General features: G+C 35.0%; 1 protein-coding gene across 3 annotated transcripts in view; it reads left to right on the forward strand.

The window, feature by feature from the left end:
* The window catches only part of LOC123678421 (transcription factor fil1-like), a 101,412-nt gene that overhangs the window by 24,660 nt on the left and 63,216 nt on the right, over nucleotides 1-13,536 (forward strand). For 2 of the 3 annotated variants that reach the window (XM_045615443.1, XM_045615444.1), the window contains exons 2-3: nucleotides 8,097-8,488; nucleotides 8,795-9,039. In XM_045615443.1, coding sequence (XP_045471399.1) covers nucleotides 8,097-8,488; nucleotides 8,795-9,039 — 637 coding nt within the window. The remainder of the gene's footprint in view (nucleotides 1-8,096; nucleotides 8,489-8,794; nucleotides 9,040-13,536) is intronic. The other variant, XM_045615445.1, reaches the window with a different exon arrangement.

Here is a 13,536-nt window from a genome sequence, read left to right on the forward strand (position 1 = left end):
TTTCCTGTACTGGGCCGATAGTGCACAACTGTGTAAATCCAAGGAGTCTGCTATTGATCCCTGAAATTAACCACTTGAGGATATTTCAAACGTAGTCGACAACTTCAGATCGGGATAGATAAGAAAGTTTTTTTTCAATTAGTTGAGGTTTCGCACAAGTAGTTTTGTCTTATGGGTCCTCATGAATTTCTTGGAGAAGAATATCTTTAAAAATAGTATTTTACGACTGATATCTATAAATGAAAAAATCCAGAACAGTGCTGATCCATAATGATGAAAAGAAATTACGAATACGAATAATGAACAAATAAAACAACAAATAAAGAATGGAAAAAATTGAATCAAAGAACGTAGAATTTCAAACTAACTAATCTAAATATTCAGAAATATAAAAGAAAAATAAAAAATGAATAAAGAACTGGAGCTTTCGTTGCTCTTAATTCATGAGTATAAATTGCACTTAATATTCATTTCAATATTTTCCTTGATTTTTATGATTCTGATTGAGCAGTTATCGAAAAGTTTATTTGTAATTTTTGTGTTATTTTTTACAGGATGTTCCTAAAATGGAGGTACAAATAAAAATGACAGATTTCTCGGGTGATTTTAAGAATAAAAAGTCCTTTGAACTTGGACCCGCAAACTTTTTGTTTTTGAGATACAGGGTGTTAAAATTTGATTTTTTTCAAGATTTTTTCTCATAGCATCTTCCCATCACAAGGTATTCAACTCAAATTTGGAATAGATATTCCAATTTAAAGTTTTCATCATGTGAATTGCTAATTTGGAATGCAAATCTACAGGGTGATATTTTTTCTGGAACAGTGTCCGCTTCTTTCCTCCAGAACCTTATTTCTGTAGACCACTGGTAGTTTAAAAAAATGTAAAAAGAAACTTTGATCCAATACTACACTTCTTAGTTTCTTGTAGTTTCGTCGTTTCAGCTACCGATTTCGAGAAAAAAATTCGTCAGGAAAATCCATAGATAGAGGAAGTATGAGCAATTTTTACATGTTAGATAACGTTGTCGGATTGTAATATACCTTAGTATTTTCAAATCCACAATTTAACTGTATCATTATGAATGTATATTATATTGAATGAAATACATTTGTTTGAGTGATTCCTGATTAAATATGCAAATTTGAATATGTGGAATCTGATATTTTCCCTAATTGTCGAATTTATAATAAGCAGAATATTTATTATTTTCTGATATATTAAGGTATTTATTTCAATATATTTTGAGTTATTATGAAACATTGATTCACTTTGGGACATAATATGTGCGTTCTTTGTGGAGAAACTCGCGAATTGAGTGAAATATCGTATCACTGATATGCTTTCATTTCCGCGCGCTTTATGTCAAATGTGCTGAAAATATCATATGTTCCCTATATGTTTATTACTTTGAGGGAAAATCCAAATTATTTTAAAGATTCAGTAAGCTGTGATGAATAAATTGATTATTAGACTTATTCAACCAATCTGTAGCGAAAATTAATATAAAGATTCGATAAACTGGTATAATCATTACAAAAACTAGGACAACAAGAAACACCCTGCGCAAACAAAATGTTTGCGAGCCCATGTTTATAGGACTTTTTTCCTTGAAATTATCCAAGGAATCTCTTAATTTCCTTTGTATCTCCAATTAAGGAAAACCCTGTATACATTACGCAAATATCTCAACTCTATCGAATTTGTAATCACGGGAATATTGTGTAGGTAATTCTTTTTCAATATTCTTCTTGAATTTTCTCTGAATGTTCCTCATGATGTGATCAACTTGAAAAATTGCAGGAAACACGAAATTGTTGTTTTATCATCACCTAAAATCTGAACTCCATCGATTTCAAGGTCACAGAAATATTCCATAATTTTTGGTTCCATTTTGTGTTTAAATTTTCCATGGTTTTGATTAAGCAATCAACATGAAATTTTGCACCAGAATTTAAATTGTCACTTCAGATCCAAATAGAAATTTTCATCTCGATCGAATCTGTGATTTTGATTTCAACAAAAAAAAACAAAATCTCCAACAGCCATATTTACAGAACCTCTAGTCTAGGGCGTAAATATTGGGTAGTTCTGGGGGTAATTACTCCAAGACTTCCAAAATATAAAATTTCAGAATTTTTGCCAAGATGAAGAACGAAAATTTTTCCATAAAATTTTTTTTTTTTTATTTAAATTTCTGAGATTCATTGCTCCCTGATTGATTGTCAATTGTGATGGTTTATATGAAATTTCGAACGTTTTTTTAATAATAGTTCGTTCCTATGGCTCAATTTCGCATCCGATTTGGTTTCTGTTCAACTTTTTCGAAGTCTACTTCTTGAATCCGACAAGAAAACGACCACTGTATGAATACAAGGAAGTGCCACGGCTCTGATGTCGACCATCAATAACCAACGTGCACGCGAAAAATGCCATTGTTATGACGTTCTAATTTTTACCAATTCCCGACAGCGTTGCCGTTCTTCCGTTCCGCCAACTTCCTTCCTCCCCGGGAACGGCGTCCAAACGGTGGCTACGTGGCAACATGGCCACCTGCTCTCGCCACGGCAATTTGTGAAACTGGATAAGCAATAAAGCTCGAAACAATGGAAATAATAGTGCACGGGTTCCAGCGACCTGCACTCCCGTTTTTTTCCAGAAAAATCGGTGTACAGTTATCGCCAGGTGGGTCGATTTGCTCCTTCCTCATATCGAGGAATTCACGCCAGGTCTCTGGTGGTCGTGACCTTCTCAGATTTAGAGAAATTGGCGGAATTGCAGAGTCTGCTCAGAGCTGGATGAGTTTTTGGAGCACGTATAAATTCTAGGGATCATTTCTGCCGTTACTTCGAGAGATATTGAAGTTTTGATGATGAGGTTAACCTCAGAGTAATAAACATAGGTAGGGGGGGAAATGTAATTTTCAGTAAGCAAATAATGTTGTCCCCAACATAAACTATCAAATTTGACATGAAGCGCGCGGAAATGAAAACATATCAGTGATAATGATATTTCACTCAATTCGCGAGTTTCTCCACAAAGAACGCATTTCTCCTGTCTCATAGTGAATCAACGTTTCATATAAACTCAAAATATATTGGAATAAATACCTAATACATCAGAAATTCAGAAAACAAACTTCAAGCGCGCCAAACGATGTGAAACAATCGTTGACACTAGGAGAGCAAAAGTTGCCAAACCAATTTCAGCAGGTAGATACAGAAACTAATAAATATTCTGCTTATCCGATTTCAAATATTCAAATTTGCACATTTAATCGGGAATCCCTCAAATGAATTTATTTCATTCAATATGATATACATTCATAACGATATAGTAAAATTGTGTATTTGAAAATATGTATATCACAATCCGACAACGTAGTCTAACCGTGTTGAGGACATGTAAAAATTACGTATACTTACTATATTCATTTATTTATCTTTATTTATGTTAACTTTCTCGTTCAATTTGTGAAAAAAATTATTACATTTCTTTTTTGCAAGGAAAAAAAATCTCAACACGTATGTTTCATTCCCTCAATAAATTATTTATTATCAGATATTGTACTTGGTAATGTATTAAAGTTAAGATGTTTGTATATGCGTAAAAACGGCACCCTATACCAAAAAAAAGGCATGAAAGATTTTTGTCACAAACTGAATGAGCAATTCAAAAATAATTTTTATTTCTTGAAAATATGGAGCAATAAATAAATGGTTAGATTTCAAGAATTCAATTTACATTTGGCTGCGTATTATTCAGATCTGAAGGTTTAAAGACCTGTTTGTAATGTTTAACGGACCTACCTACTCGTATATTCTGTCAAAAAAGTTGATACCGTGAAAGGGGGAAAGTAATTTATATTCATGTGGTGTTTGAGCTTCATTTGTCATTTAGGGTGCTCCAATTTAACAGTGAATACGAAAGTCCAGGTTTGAATGCTTATTTTGAACATACATATATGCATTTTAATGAAATAAAGTACGTCAATAGTTTTAAAATCTAGAACTTTCTTGGATATGAAATAAATGGTGAGATTGCAAACTTGAAATCAAAATAGGTTTAAATTAATCATGGTAATCAATATGAATCTGCGTTTCTTTCAATTGAATTGAATCATTTAATTACTTAATTTGAGAACTCGGGAATGTACCTAATTTTTGAATTACTTTATTCTGTTCATACAAAAGTATGTTAATGATTCATAAATTTCGTGTTTTGCTAAATAATCGAAATTAAAAATTCATAATTCACAAACAACATTGATATCTGAAACCATCTACTACAGCTATCTTCACCTGTCTGATAAGTGACGTGTACAGTATTCGTGAATAATTAGTAGAAATGATCGCATTGCTGTTTTTTACGGAGTAACTGTCTAATGAACGTGAGCAGGGCTGGACTAAAGATCAATTATTGAAATATTGATATTCCTGGCATATAGGTAGACCATACAAATAGTTTCAGAAAATATTTGCAGTGAGGTTTCAAGATCAAAGATATTCTGTTTAGCATTATCCTATTATAATACGTTTTATTATAAACATTATAATACTATACAATATTCTGTGTAGAATGCGAGACTGAAATAAAAATCTAAATTTTGAGGTAACAAAGCTTCATCAGGAATTTTAATAGCGAAATACATAAAATTTGATAAAACATCTTTTACAATACAGTATTGACCTTTAAGGTTTAGAAATTTGAAAATCAAGCGATCAAAAAAATATTATCTAATTCGAATTTGTTCAAAATAAAAGCATAATAATGTCGAACTAACCTAAGAGTATAATCTTTTTCAGAATCTATGGTTTGATAATGGCGAATACGCCGAAACATGTAACCGGATGATTTAATATACAAGGTTCCAACAACAGAAGTGTTTTATAGACTTTTCCTTCAATTTTAAACAATAGTTATTTTCGATAATAATGCTAGAAATTGAAGATCATCGACCTTCGTAATGAAAAAATTGAATAAACTGAATAATTGTAAAGGTATCTACATTTTTTCAAGAGCTAACCAAATTTGATCATCTAAAAATCTCGCATACTGGGTTTGTCAACATTAGTTTTATTGCTTAGATGGCAAAATAGACCTCTAAATTTACGCGAAGTTTGACAGTCATATGTCATTAAATTTTCTTAAAATGCGGTAACGTTTTTGACAATAGTTCAAATATCGAATATCTACCTAGCGTTAAATTTTGCTTCACTAATGGAATTTCATGTGCCGAAGAAGCCTTGAATAGGTAGGTATATTGAAGAATAATTCGTCGAAATGATGGATTTCTAAACAAAACATGAAAATTTTCAACCGTCTTATTCTATTCTTCTGATTTGATCTGGTCGAATTTTTTATTCCAAAACTCAAAATTGTTTAGATTTGGCAGTGGTTTTAGTTTATACAACTCGTTATCGTAAGCTGTGGGAATCCTGAATTGTGTTTGATATTTTCAGCTCAATCAATACCACAAATAATATATTTTTTTTTTAAACCCAATGAAAAATTCACAAAATTAATAAAAAGAAAAACGGAATACGTCCCTGTCTGGCATTGTTCCAGTTTGACGGCTTCTGCGCAGTGCCGTCGTCTTATCAGCCTTCCAGTGTTGTTCGCAGGGTGACTGATAACGACTTCCTCTAGTTATGTGCTTGTGGCTATAACGAATCGACGAATTACATATTTTTATATTTATTTTCACATGGCCAACTTTACCAACCGATATACTGACGACGATTGCCACCGCGGTGTCTGTTTCCAAGCCTCCTCAGTCGAATATTGTTCCTTTTTATCATCATAAGAAATACCGCAGTGTGATACATCAATTGGAAGAAATTAATCATAGAAATATTTTTTCTCATACCGCAATATTTTCAATCAACACCAATTTATCTTTTTTTTATATTTCTTTTCTACTTGTCGGTCATCCCCTGTTGTGTTGCCGACCGTCAAAGAAATTAATTTATTTGTACACATTTTATATTCTGAGTTATCATTTTTCTCGATTTTATTCGATTCTATGACGTGAAGTTATATCCCAGACAGATAACCCTTGGCCCCGTTATCTAAGAAGCTAATGGCTTACTTATATAACGGGACAGCCAATGCGCATGCTGAATGTCCTTTTTCTAGTACCTCAGCCTCAAATAGGAATTGCAGACTGACTTCTGATATCGATATTTTTATTGGGATCTTTATTATTTATTTATCTCGATTCAGAAATTTGTGTTTTCAGACGAAGAGGTTGCTACATTGTGCTATACAGGGTGTTCCTAATTTGGAGGTACTTACAAAGGAAAAAGAGATTCCTTGGATAATTTTAAGTAAAAAAGTGCTCTAAATATGGTTCCGCAAAGGCTTTGTTTTCGAGATACAGGGTGTTACCTGTAGTCCTATACTTTTTTGCGATGATTTTAATAGTTTATCGAATCTTCGCTGCAGTTTGAGTGAATAAGTACTAAAACTTACAATTAATTTATTCATCACAGCATACTAACTGAATATTTATAATAATTCGGATTTTCCTGAAGATTACTAGAAATTGTTAGAATTTTTTTCTCGAAATCGGTAGCAGATACAAGAAAACTAGGTGTAAGAAACCAAAAAATGTAGCATTGGACCAGAATTTCTTTTAAAATTTTTCTAAACTACAAGTTTTCTACCGAAAAAAGTTCTGGAGGAAAAAAGCAGGCATTGTTCCAGGAAAAATATAACCCTGTAGATTTGAAATCAAAATTAGCATATCAAATTTGAGAATCCTGTGATGAAAAGGCAGTACGAGAAAAAAATGTGAAAAAAATCAAACTTTAACACCCTGTATCTCGATAACAAATATTTTGTGCGCCCATGTTTATAGGATTTTTTTTTCTTAAAATTATCCAAAGAATATCTCAGTTTCGTTTGTAGACACTTCCGACTAAGGAAAAATATTCAACCCAATTCATATGGAAACTTAGTTACCTACTTTACACTAACTTGAAGTGAATTAAATTATTTCAAATATCTAGTTTGGTAGAATATCTAATTCCCATATGAAAATCTTTCGTGCCTTTTCATGAAAATATCCACCAATTTTTGAAATAAACAAGTCTCATCTGTGGTCATCAGATAACAGGTTACTGTATGAGTTGACATTTTACCTCAAGAAAACCTAGTGTATTTGTAATTGATTTTGTGTTGAATCAATTTCACTAAAATTCAGAGCCGGCGTTAGGGGTGAAACGAGTGAATCGAGCGTTTCTCTATTTGAGGCGCGGCAATTCGGCCCAGTTTGCTGGCCTTTTCTGGGGGGAGTGATTCAAGCAGTATAGCACCAATAAATTCTTTGATTCTTTGATATTGAGAGACTATAAGTTAAACAATCTAGGAATGTTTCTTATGAAATGATAATTGATTTCTATGGTACAAGCACAACAATCTAACAAAAAAATCCTGACTTCAAAATCAACATATTTCATTCGATAATAATAGTTGAATAGTGTAATCGAAGCACAATAACTATATTAAAAAAAAAATTAGTTCAGAAGTAACGAAAGGTATTTTTACATTTTTAAAATTTTTTTTATAGGTATTTGTTAAAAAATATACCTGCCATAAGAAAAATGTAACATATAGGTACATTCGACATTCATTCTATGTTTTGGCTAAAAAACCTCCAACCTGCATTTCGTTTTTTAGACATTACTCATAAGATATCATTATCGTCTCCAAAATAAGACCTGCACTGATTAACCAAACTTATCCGTTCTTGACCTCTACCAATAATTTTCTAAATACGCAAGAATGCAGATATCTTATCTTAATACCATATGAATCGCTACGCCACTACGTTTACGAGCAATGAAATAATCTGAATTGTTGTATTATCAGAACAATGAACAAGTACCAAAACACCTGTGATAAAAAAATACGACAATATTATGTAACCTGACCACAGATCGAAAAGTGAAATTATCGCATCCAATTCGATGCTAACAAAATAACTGATACCAACGGATCTCGTTCCTTCTTGCGGTTGAAACTTATTGATATTCATGATTCTCCTTACACCTTGCAAGTTATGCAACTAACAATACACCGTATCGTTTCAGATGTTATAGAAAGCCAGTATAGCGAAGAACATTCCGGCCAATATAGTCCTGCCTCATCACACCAGGGAGTGGCCACGACGCAGGCTTCCCCCCACTCGGAAAGCGTCACGCCCACCCCTATTACCGAATGCCTGACCTATGGAGGCGCCACGGAACATCACGATGCGGATGTTGTGGGCTATTCTACCGTCATGCGCGTAGCTGCAGACGACGGAGGGGGCGGGCATTACCTGCTCTACAATACAGCGGCCGGCAGATTGGATGAGGTGAGTCGATTAGGATCTCTGATCTACGATTTATCTCCCGGGAGGGGGTACGAGAGGATGGAGCCCCGCGCGATGAGTTTAACGCTGATGGAGGGGTTTATCGAATCGGCTAGCCAACCCTATTTGGTATGTATATTATTCAGGGGAGTTTTTAGTAGTGATGGGGTGGATTAGATCTACAATCCCCGGTTATTATCGAAGGATTTCTCCCACTTTTTTAGATTGGAATTTGAAGAGGGGAATACGTATGCAATGTACCCCTTCAATATTAAGCTTCATGTGAATTGGCAATGGAGGTAGGGGATGGCTTGATAGTAGCTCAAATGCTTTCCCCTGAAACCTTTCCAGCTTAGGATGAGGGGAAGGATTAAATAAAAATGAATTAATTGCTACATATTTTCCCTTAATATTATCCCTATTATTTTTCTGTAGGTTGGCATAGATGAGTCCCCCACCACAGAATATCTACAACTGGACAACACGCACAATGGTGTATCAAACGGATCTCCAAATGGAAGTATAGCATCGGGATCTGGTTCTCCGAGGAGGAATGAATTCAAATTTACTAACTTGAATGCGATACATGGAACTGACGAACCTACAGCAAACCTCACACAACTGACCAACCACATAAGCTATACAGGGGGAATAGAGGCACAGACACTCAATCTTGCAAGGTAAGTGGTTATTACGCTTAAATGACAATTCGTTTGATGAATTCGAATTCTTTTTACACATTAAGTCTATGGTATCTACATATGTACCTATTTTATCATAGAAATTGAATAAAAAAGGATCCTATTTTTAAAACTAGTAAAATGACAGATGTTCGATTCAAATTACTGGAAATTTTTCAAAGGAATGAAGACAAGTTCAAAAAGATCGTATTTTATCTATAGAATGAAACTGAAAACAATTTATTTATCAGCGATATTTACCATTAGCATTTCTTACCTAACTTGATTAACTTGTAATTTTATCTCTTGTTTTGTGAGACAAAAAATTTTCAAAATATCCTCAGTTATCTCTCATTGAAAATTCTATATTCTTCAAAAGTTGAGAAATTGTATTGCGTAGATATTATCTAGATGACAGATTTCATTATTGTATCGTATTTTTAAAATTTTAGGTTCATGGATAAGACCCTGAATCAGATTTTCCCAAATTTTTCGTAGGTAGCTAATGCAGTTTTCAAGATAATATTCAAACATTTATACCTGGACATAAAATTGGGTATAATTTGAGTTTTTTTGCAACTTTTTTCAATCGCAATGACCTTGATTTTTAATTTAAATTCTCTCGAGGGATAACCCGCTAGCTTATTGATATTTCGACATTGACATTCATTCTATTTGTTGACAATATAGATTTCTACACCTATAAGGTCATTGTCCTGATCATTTGTTTGGTAGGTATTGTATTATCGTAATGAGAGTCGCAATAACGTATTTGCACGAACAATATATTTCTTTACATTTCGGAGGCATTTGGGACTGAAATGTACAGGCTTTTCGACGGGATTTTATTAGATACGTATGGAATTTGTCATTCACATCAAATTTTTTGAGTAAAAACATCTAACGCTGAAATTTATGAAATCAACATAGTTTACGCCCTGAATAGTGTAACATCGCGCTCAATAAGTTAAGGGCCCAAATCGTTCAATTTGACCGGATTTCGAAGGGGTACAAATGAAGTTCAAGATCGACGTCTAAGACTTCAGGCCATTAGAGACCGATTTGCGACATCTCGATCTTTGGGTGATGAGTGGTTATGAGAACAAGGCCATCCTGTAACTGTCCGAACGGCATCAGTTCGTCTTTTCAGATGAATCTCGACTCTCTTTGGGTGCACATGATGGTCGAAGAAGGGATGACGTCGGGGAGAAAGACCGCAATCTGATGTTGAGCGTCATGTACACCGGACAGTAGGCGTTATGGTATGGTCATCTTTAGTCTTTTATTCGAGGTAACATGTGCTGCGTTACCTTCAAGAAATAGTGGAGCCATATGTTCTCTCTTACCTTAACTGGCTGAGAATCCAATATTTCAGCAAGATAATGCCCGACCTAATGTTGCCAGAGTTAGTTTAAACTTTTTCGAAGCGACCCTTCTGAATCTTTTGCTATGGCCGCCCAGATTCCCCGATCTTCCGCCTATAGAGCATGTTTGGGACATCATGGGTAGAAGGCTTGGAAATTTACCCCAGCCCCCACGGACTTTGGCGACTCTGAGACATGAAGTGGATAGCTTGGGATAGTATCCCTCAAGAAGAAATAGACCATCTTATTGCATCAATTCCGAGACGTGTTGGGGAGTATATAGAGCCAATCGCGGTGGTTAAACACATTTATTAACAAATTTATTGAAAAAAATTGTAAAAATTGTTTTCTCCTACAAATTTCAATCATTTACTCCTTGCTATACTATCTGTTTTACCAAAAAAATTAAAATTTAAACAGCTCCTTCTGGGTGTTGAGTTTCTTTATCAGTTAGTATATTATACAGGATTAGAGTTTACACCTTTATCAGTATTTTTATTGTGATTAGCTATTATTGATTGCTAAGCAGTAAGATCAAACGAAAGCCAGCATTACCAACCCTTGAAACTTGCTAATATTTTCCCAGGAAACTGTCTTGTTTAGGTTCGTACAGTTAATCGCAGCGTGCCATGGGAGGTAACTCCAAATCGCCGATAATTTGAACAAACGGATATTAGGCCCCCTAATTAGCGTTGGCATTCCTCTTCATTGACTGAAAAGTAATCGACGAGATATGAAGAAGCGCATTTTCGCGGTTACATCGCAAACAACGGCACGTGAGTAATCTGTCAGTTTTCCACGTACAGTCACTTATCTGGAACCAATTGTTTGTTGTCGTCCCAAAGGTGCCAGGCTTCGCAACAAGAAAGCGAAGTCACAATCGAGTGATCCGAGTAAACGGCCGATAACGTACAACAATGCAATATATGAGCATGTGTGACTTAATGTTGCCAACGTAACTTATGGGTCGATTCCAAGATAAAACTTAATACTTCACTTTTTTCTCCTTCATGTGCTCTCTCCGGTCTTGCTGATGATGGCAATAGCATCGGCTAGGGCATCTGTCCTGAGTCAACTTATAAAGGGTGTTTTCTTAGAGCTATAGAACTTTAAATTGCAATGAAACAACGATGGATTATTCGATTGACATGAATTTTATTTATCCGCAAGATAATCTTGTGGCATTACATTTTGAATATGATTTCTGGCATATGACCGCCACGGCTGGCTCGGATATAGACCAATCTGGACGTCCAATTTTCGATGACTTTTTCCAACATTTGTGGCCGTATATCGATAATAACACGGCGAATGTTGTCTTCCAAATGGTCAAGGGTTTGTGGCTTATCCGCATAGACCTATGACTTTACATAGCCCCACAGAAAGTAGTCTAGCGGTGTTAAATCACAAGATCTTGGAGGCCAATTCACAGGTTCAAAACGTGAAATTAGGCGATCACCAAACGTGTCTTTCAATAAATCGATTGTGGCACGAGCTGTGTGACATGTTGCGTCGTCTTGTTGGAACCACAGCTCCTGGACATCATGGTTGTTCAATTCAGGAATGAAAAAGTAAGTTCTTAATCATGGCTCTATATCGATCACCATTGACCGTAACGTTCTGGCCATCATCGTTTTTGAAGAAGTACGGACCAATGATTCCACCAGCCCATAAAGCGCACCAAACAGTCAGTTTTTCTGGATGTAACGGTGTTTCGACATACACTTGAGGATTACCTTCACTCCAAATGCGGCAGTTTTGTTTGTTGATGTAGCCATTCAACCAGAAGTACGCTTCATCGCTAAACAAAATAAAATGGACGTAGTGCGTGATACGTATTCCGCACAGAACCATTATTTTCGAAATAAAATTACACTATTTACAAGCGTTGTTCAGGCGTGAGTCTATTCATGATGAATTGCCAAACCAAACTGAGAATAAATCACTTGACAGCTGTTAAATCGGTCGCCATCTTGAACAGTAATGCCAACTTAAAGTTATATACCTCGTAAAAACACCCGTTACATCAATAATTTCAAATTACAGATATCTTTAAATTGGAGCAAAACGTATACAAATTATACTAGTCATCTTTTTATCTACATCTTCTCATTATACCAGATAAATAACATTATAAGAACATATCTTCTTGAATTGTAAGAACATATCTTCTTGGAGTGTAGAAGGTTTTAGATTAGACTCAACGATAAAGAATTCTTGTTCACGTATTTTCAGGAATATGCACGAAAAGAGAGGATTCGAATAATTCGAAGAATTTCTATGAAAAGGATTGATTATTGGAACAATTTTGTCGTATTTTTTGAGAGAAAATACAATTTTTCTAGGTAGTCAAGAGACTATAATGAAATAGGCAAGAAAAGCAAGGTCTTCTTAGTCTGGGTTCCCGGCCACTCTAGAATTAAGGGGATTGAAGAGGCCAACATACTTGCCAGAAAGGGAGCACAAATTCTTCTCATTGGCCCGGAGTCTCAAGAGAAGGATAAAACCGGGAGAGAAACACTCTGGAGGAATCTTCCTGAGTTGGATCGTTCTATAAAGTTTCTTCGAAACTTTGACACTGCGAGATCCAAGAAGTATCTGGATCTTAGCAAGAATATACTACAACTTCTGACTGGATTACTCACAGGGCATTGTCGCCTTAGGAAACACCTCATGAGAATGGGTCTAGCAGAACATGACGAGTGCAGATTCTGTGGGGAGGAGGAGTAAACACCGGACCACCTGGTGACGAAATGCCTCGCTACCAGCAGCCAACGCAGAAACTGCTTTGGACAAGAATCTTGTAGAAGTGAGGAAGAGGAAGTAGCCTTCTTGAAGCCATCCCAGATTATGCAGTTCATTAGAACTCTGTTTTGTAGCCATAGAGAGGGGGTGCATATAAAGGAAAGGCACAGTCATATATAGGTTAGCAAAATAGCGAAATTCTTTGTTAGTACCTACAGTTTCAAGTGTAATAAAAAGATGGATTTTAGTAAATCATATCATATATTCAGTTTCCAAAATTTTTGTAGGACAAAGACATGTTCAATAAATTCCACATATTTCATAAATATAGTATATGTAGATTTATTTCATAAGAAAACTCAGGTGCAAGAAAGTATGTAGTGAAAAG

This window comes from Harmonia axyridis, chromosome 4 (genome assembly GCF_914767665.1).
Source record: "Harmonia axyridis chromosome 4, icHarAxyr1.1, whole genome shotgun sequence".
Lineage (NCBI taxonomy): Eukaryota > Metazoa > Arthropoda > Insecta > Coleoptera > Coccinellidae > Harmonia > Harmonia axyridis.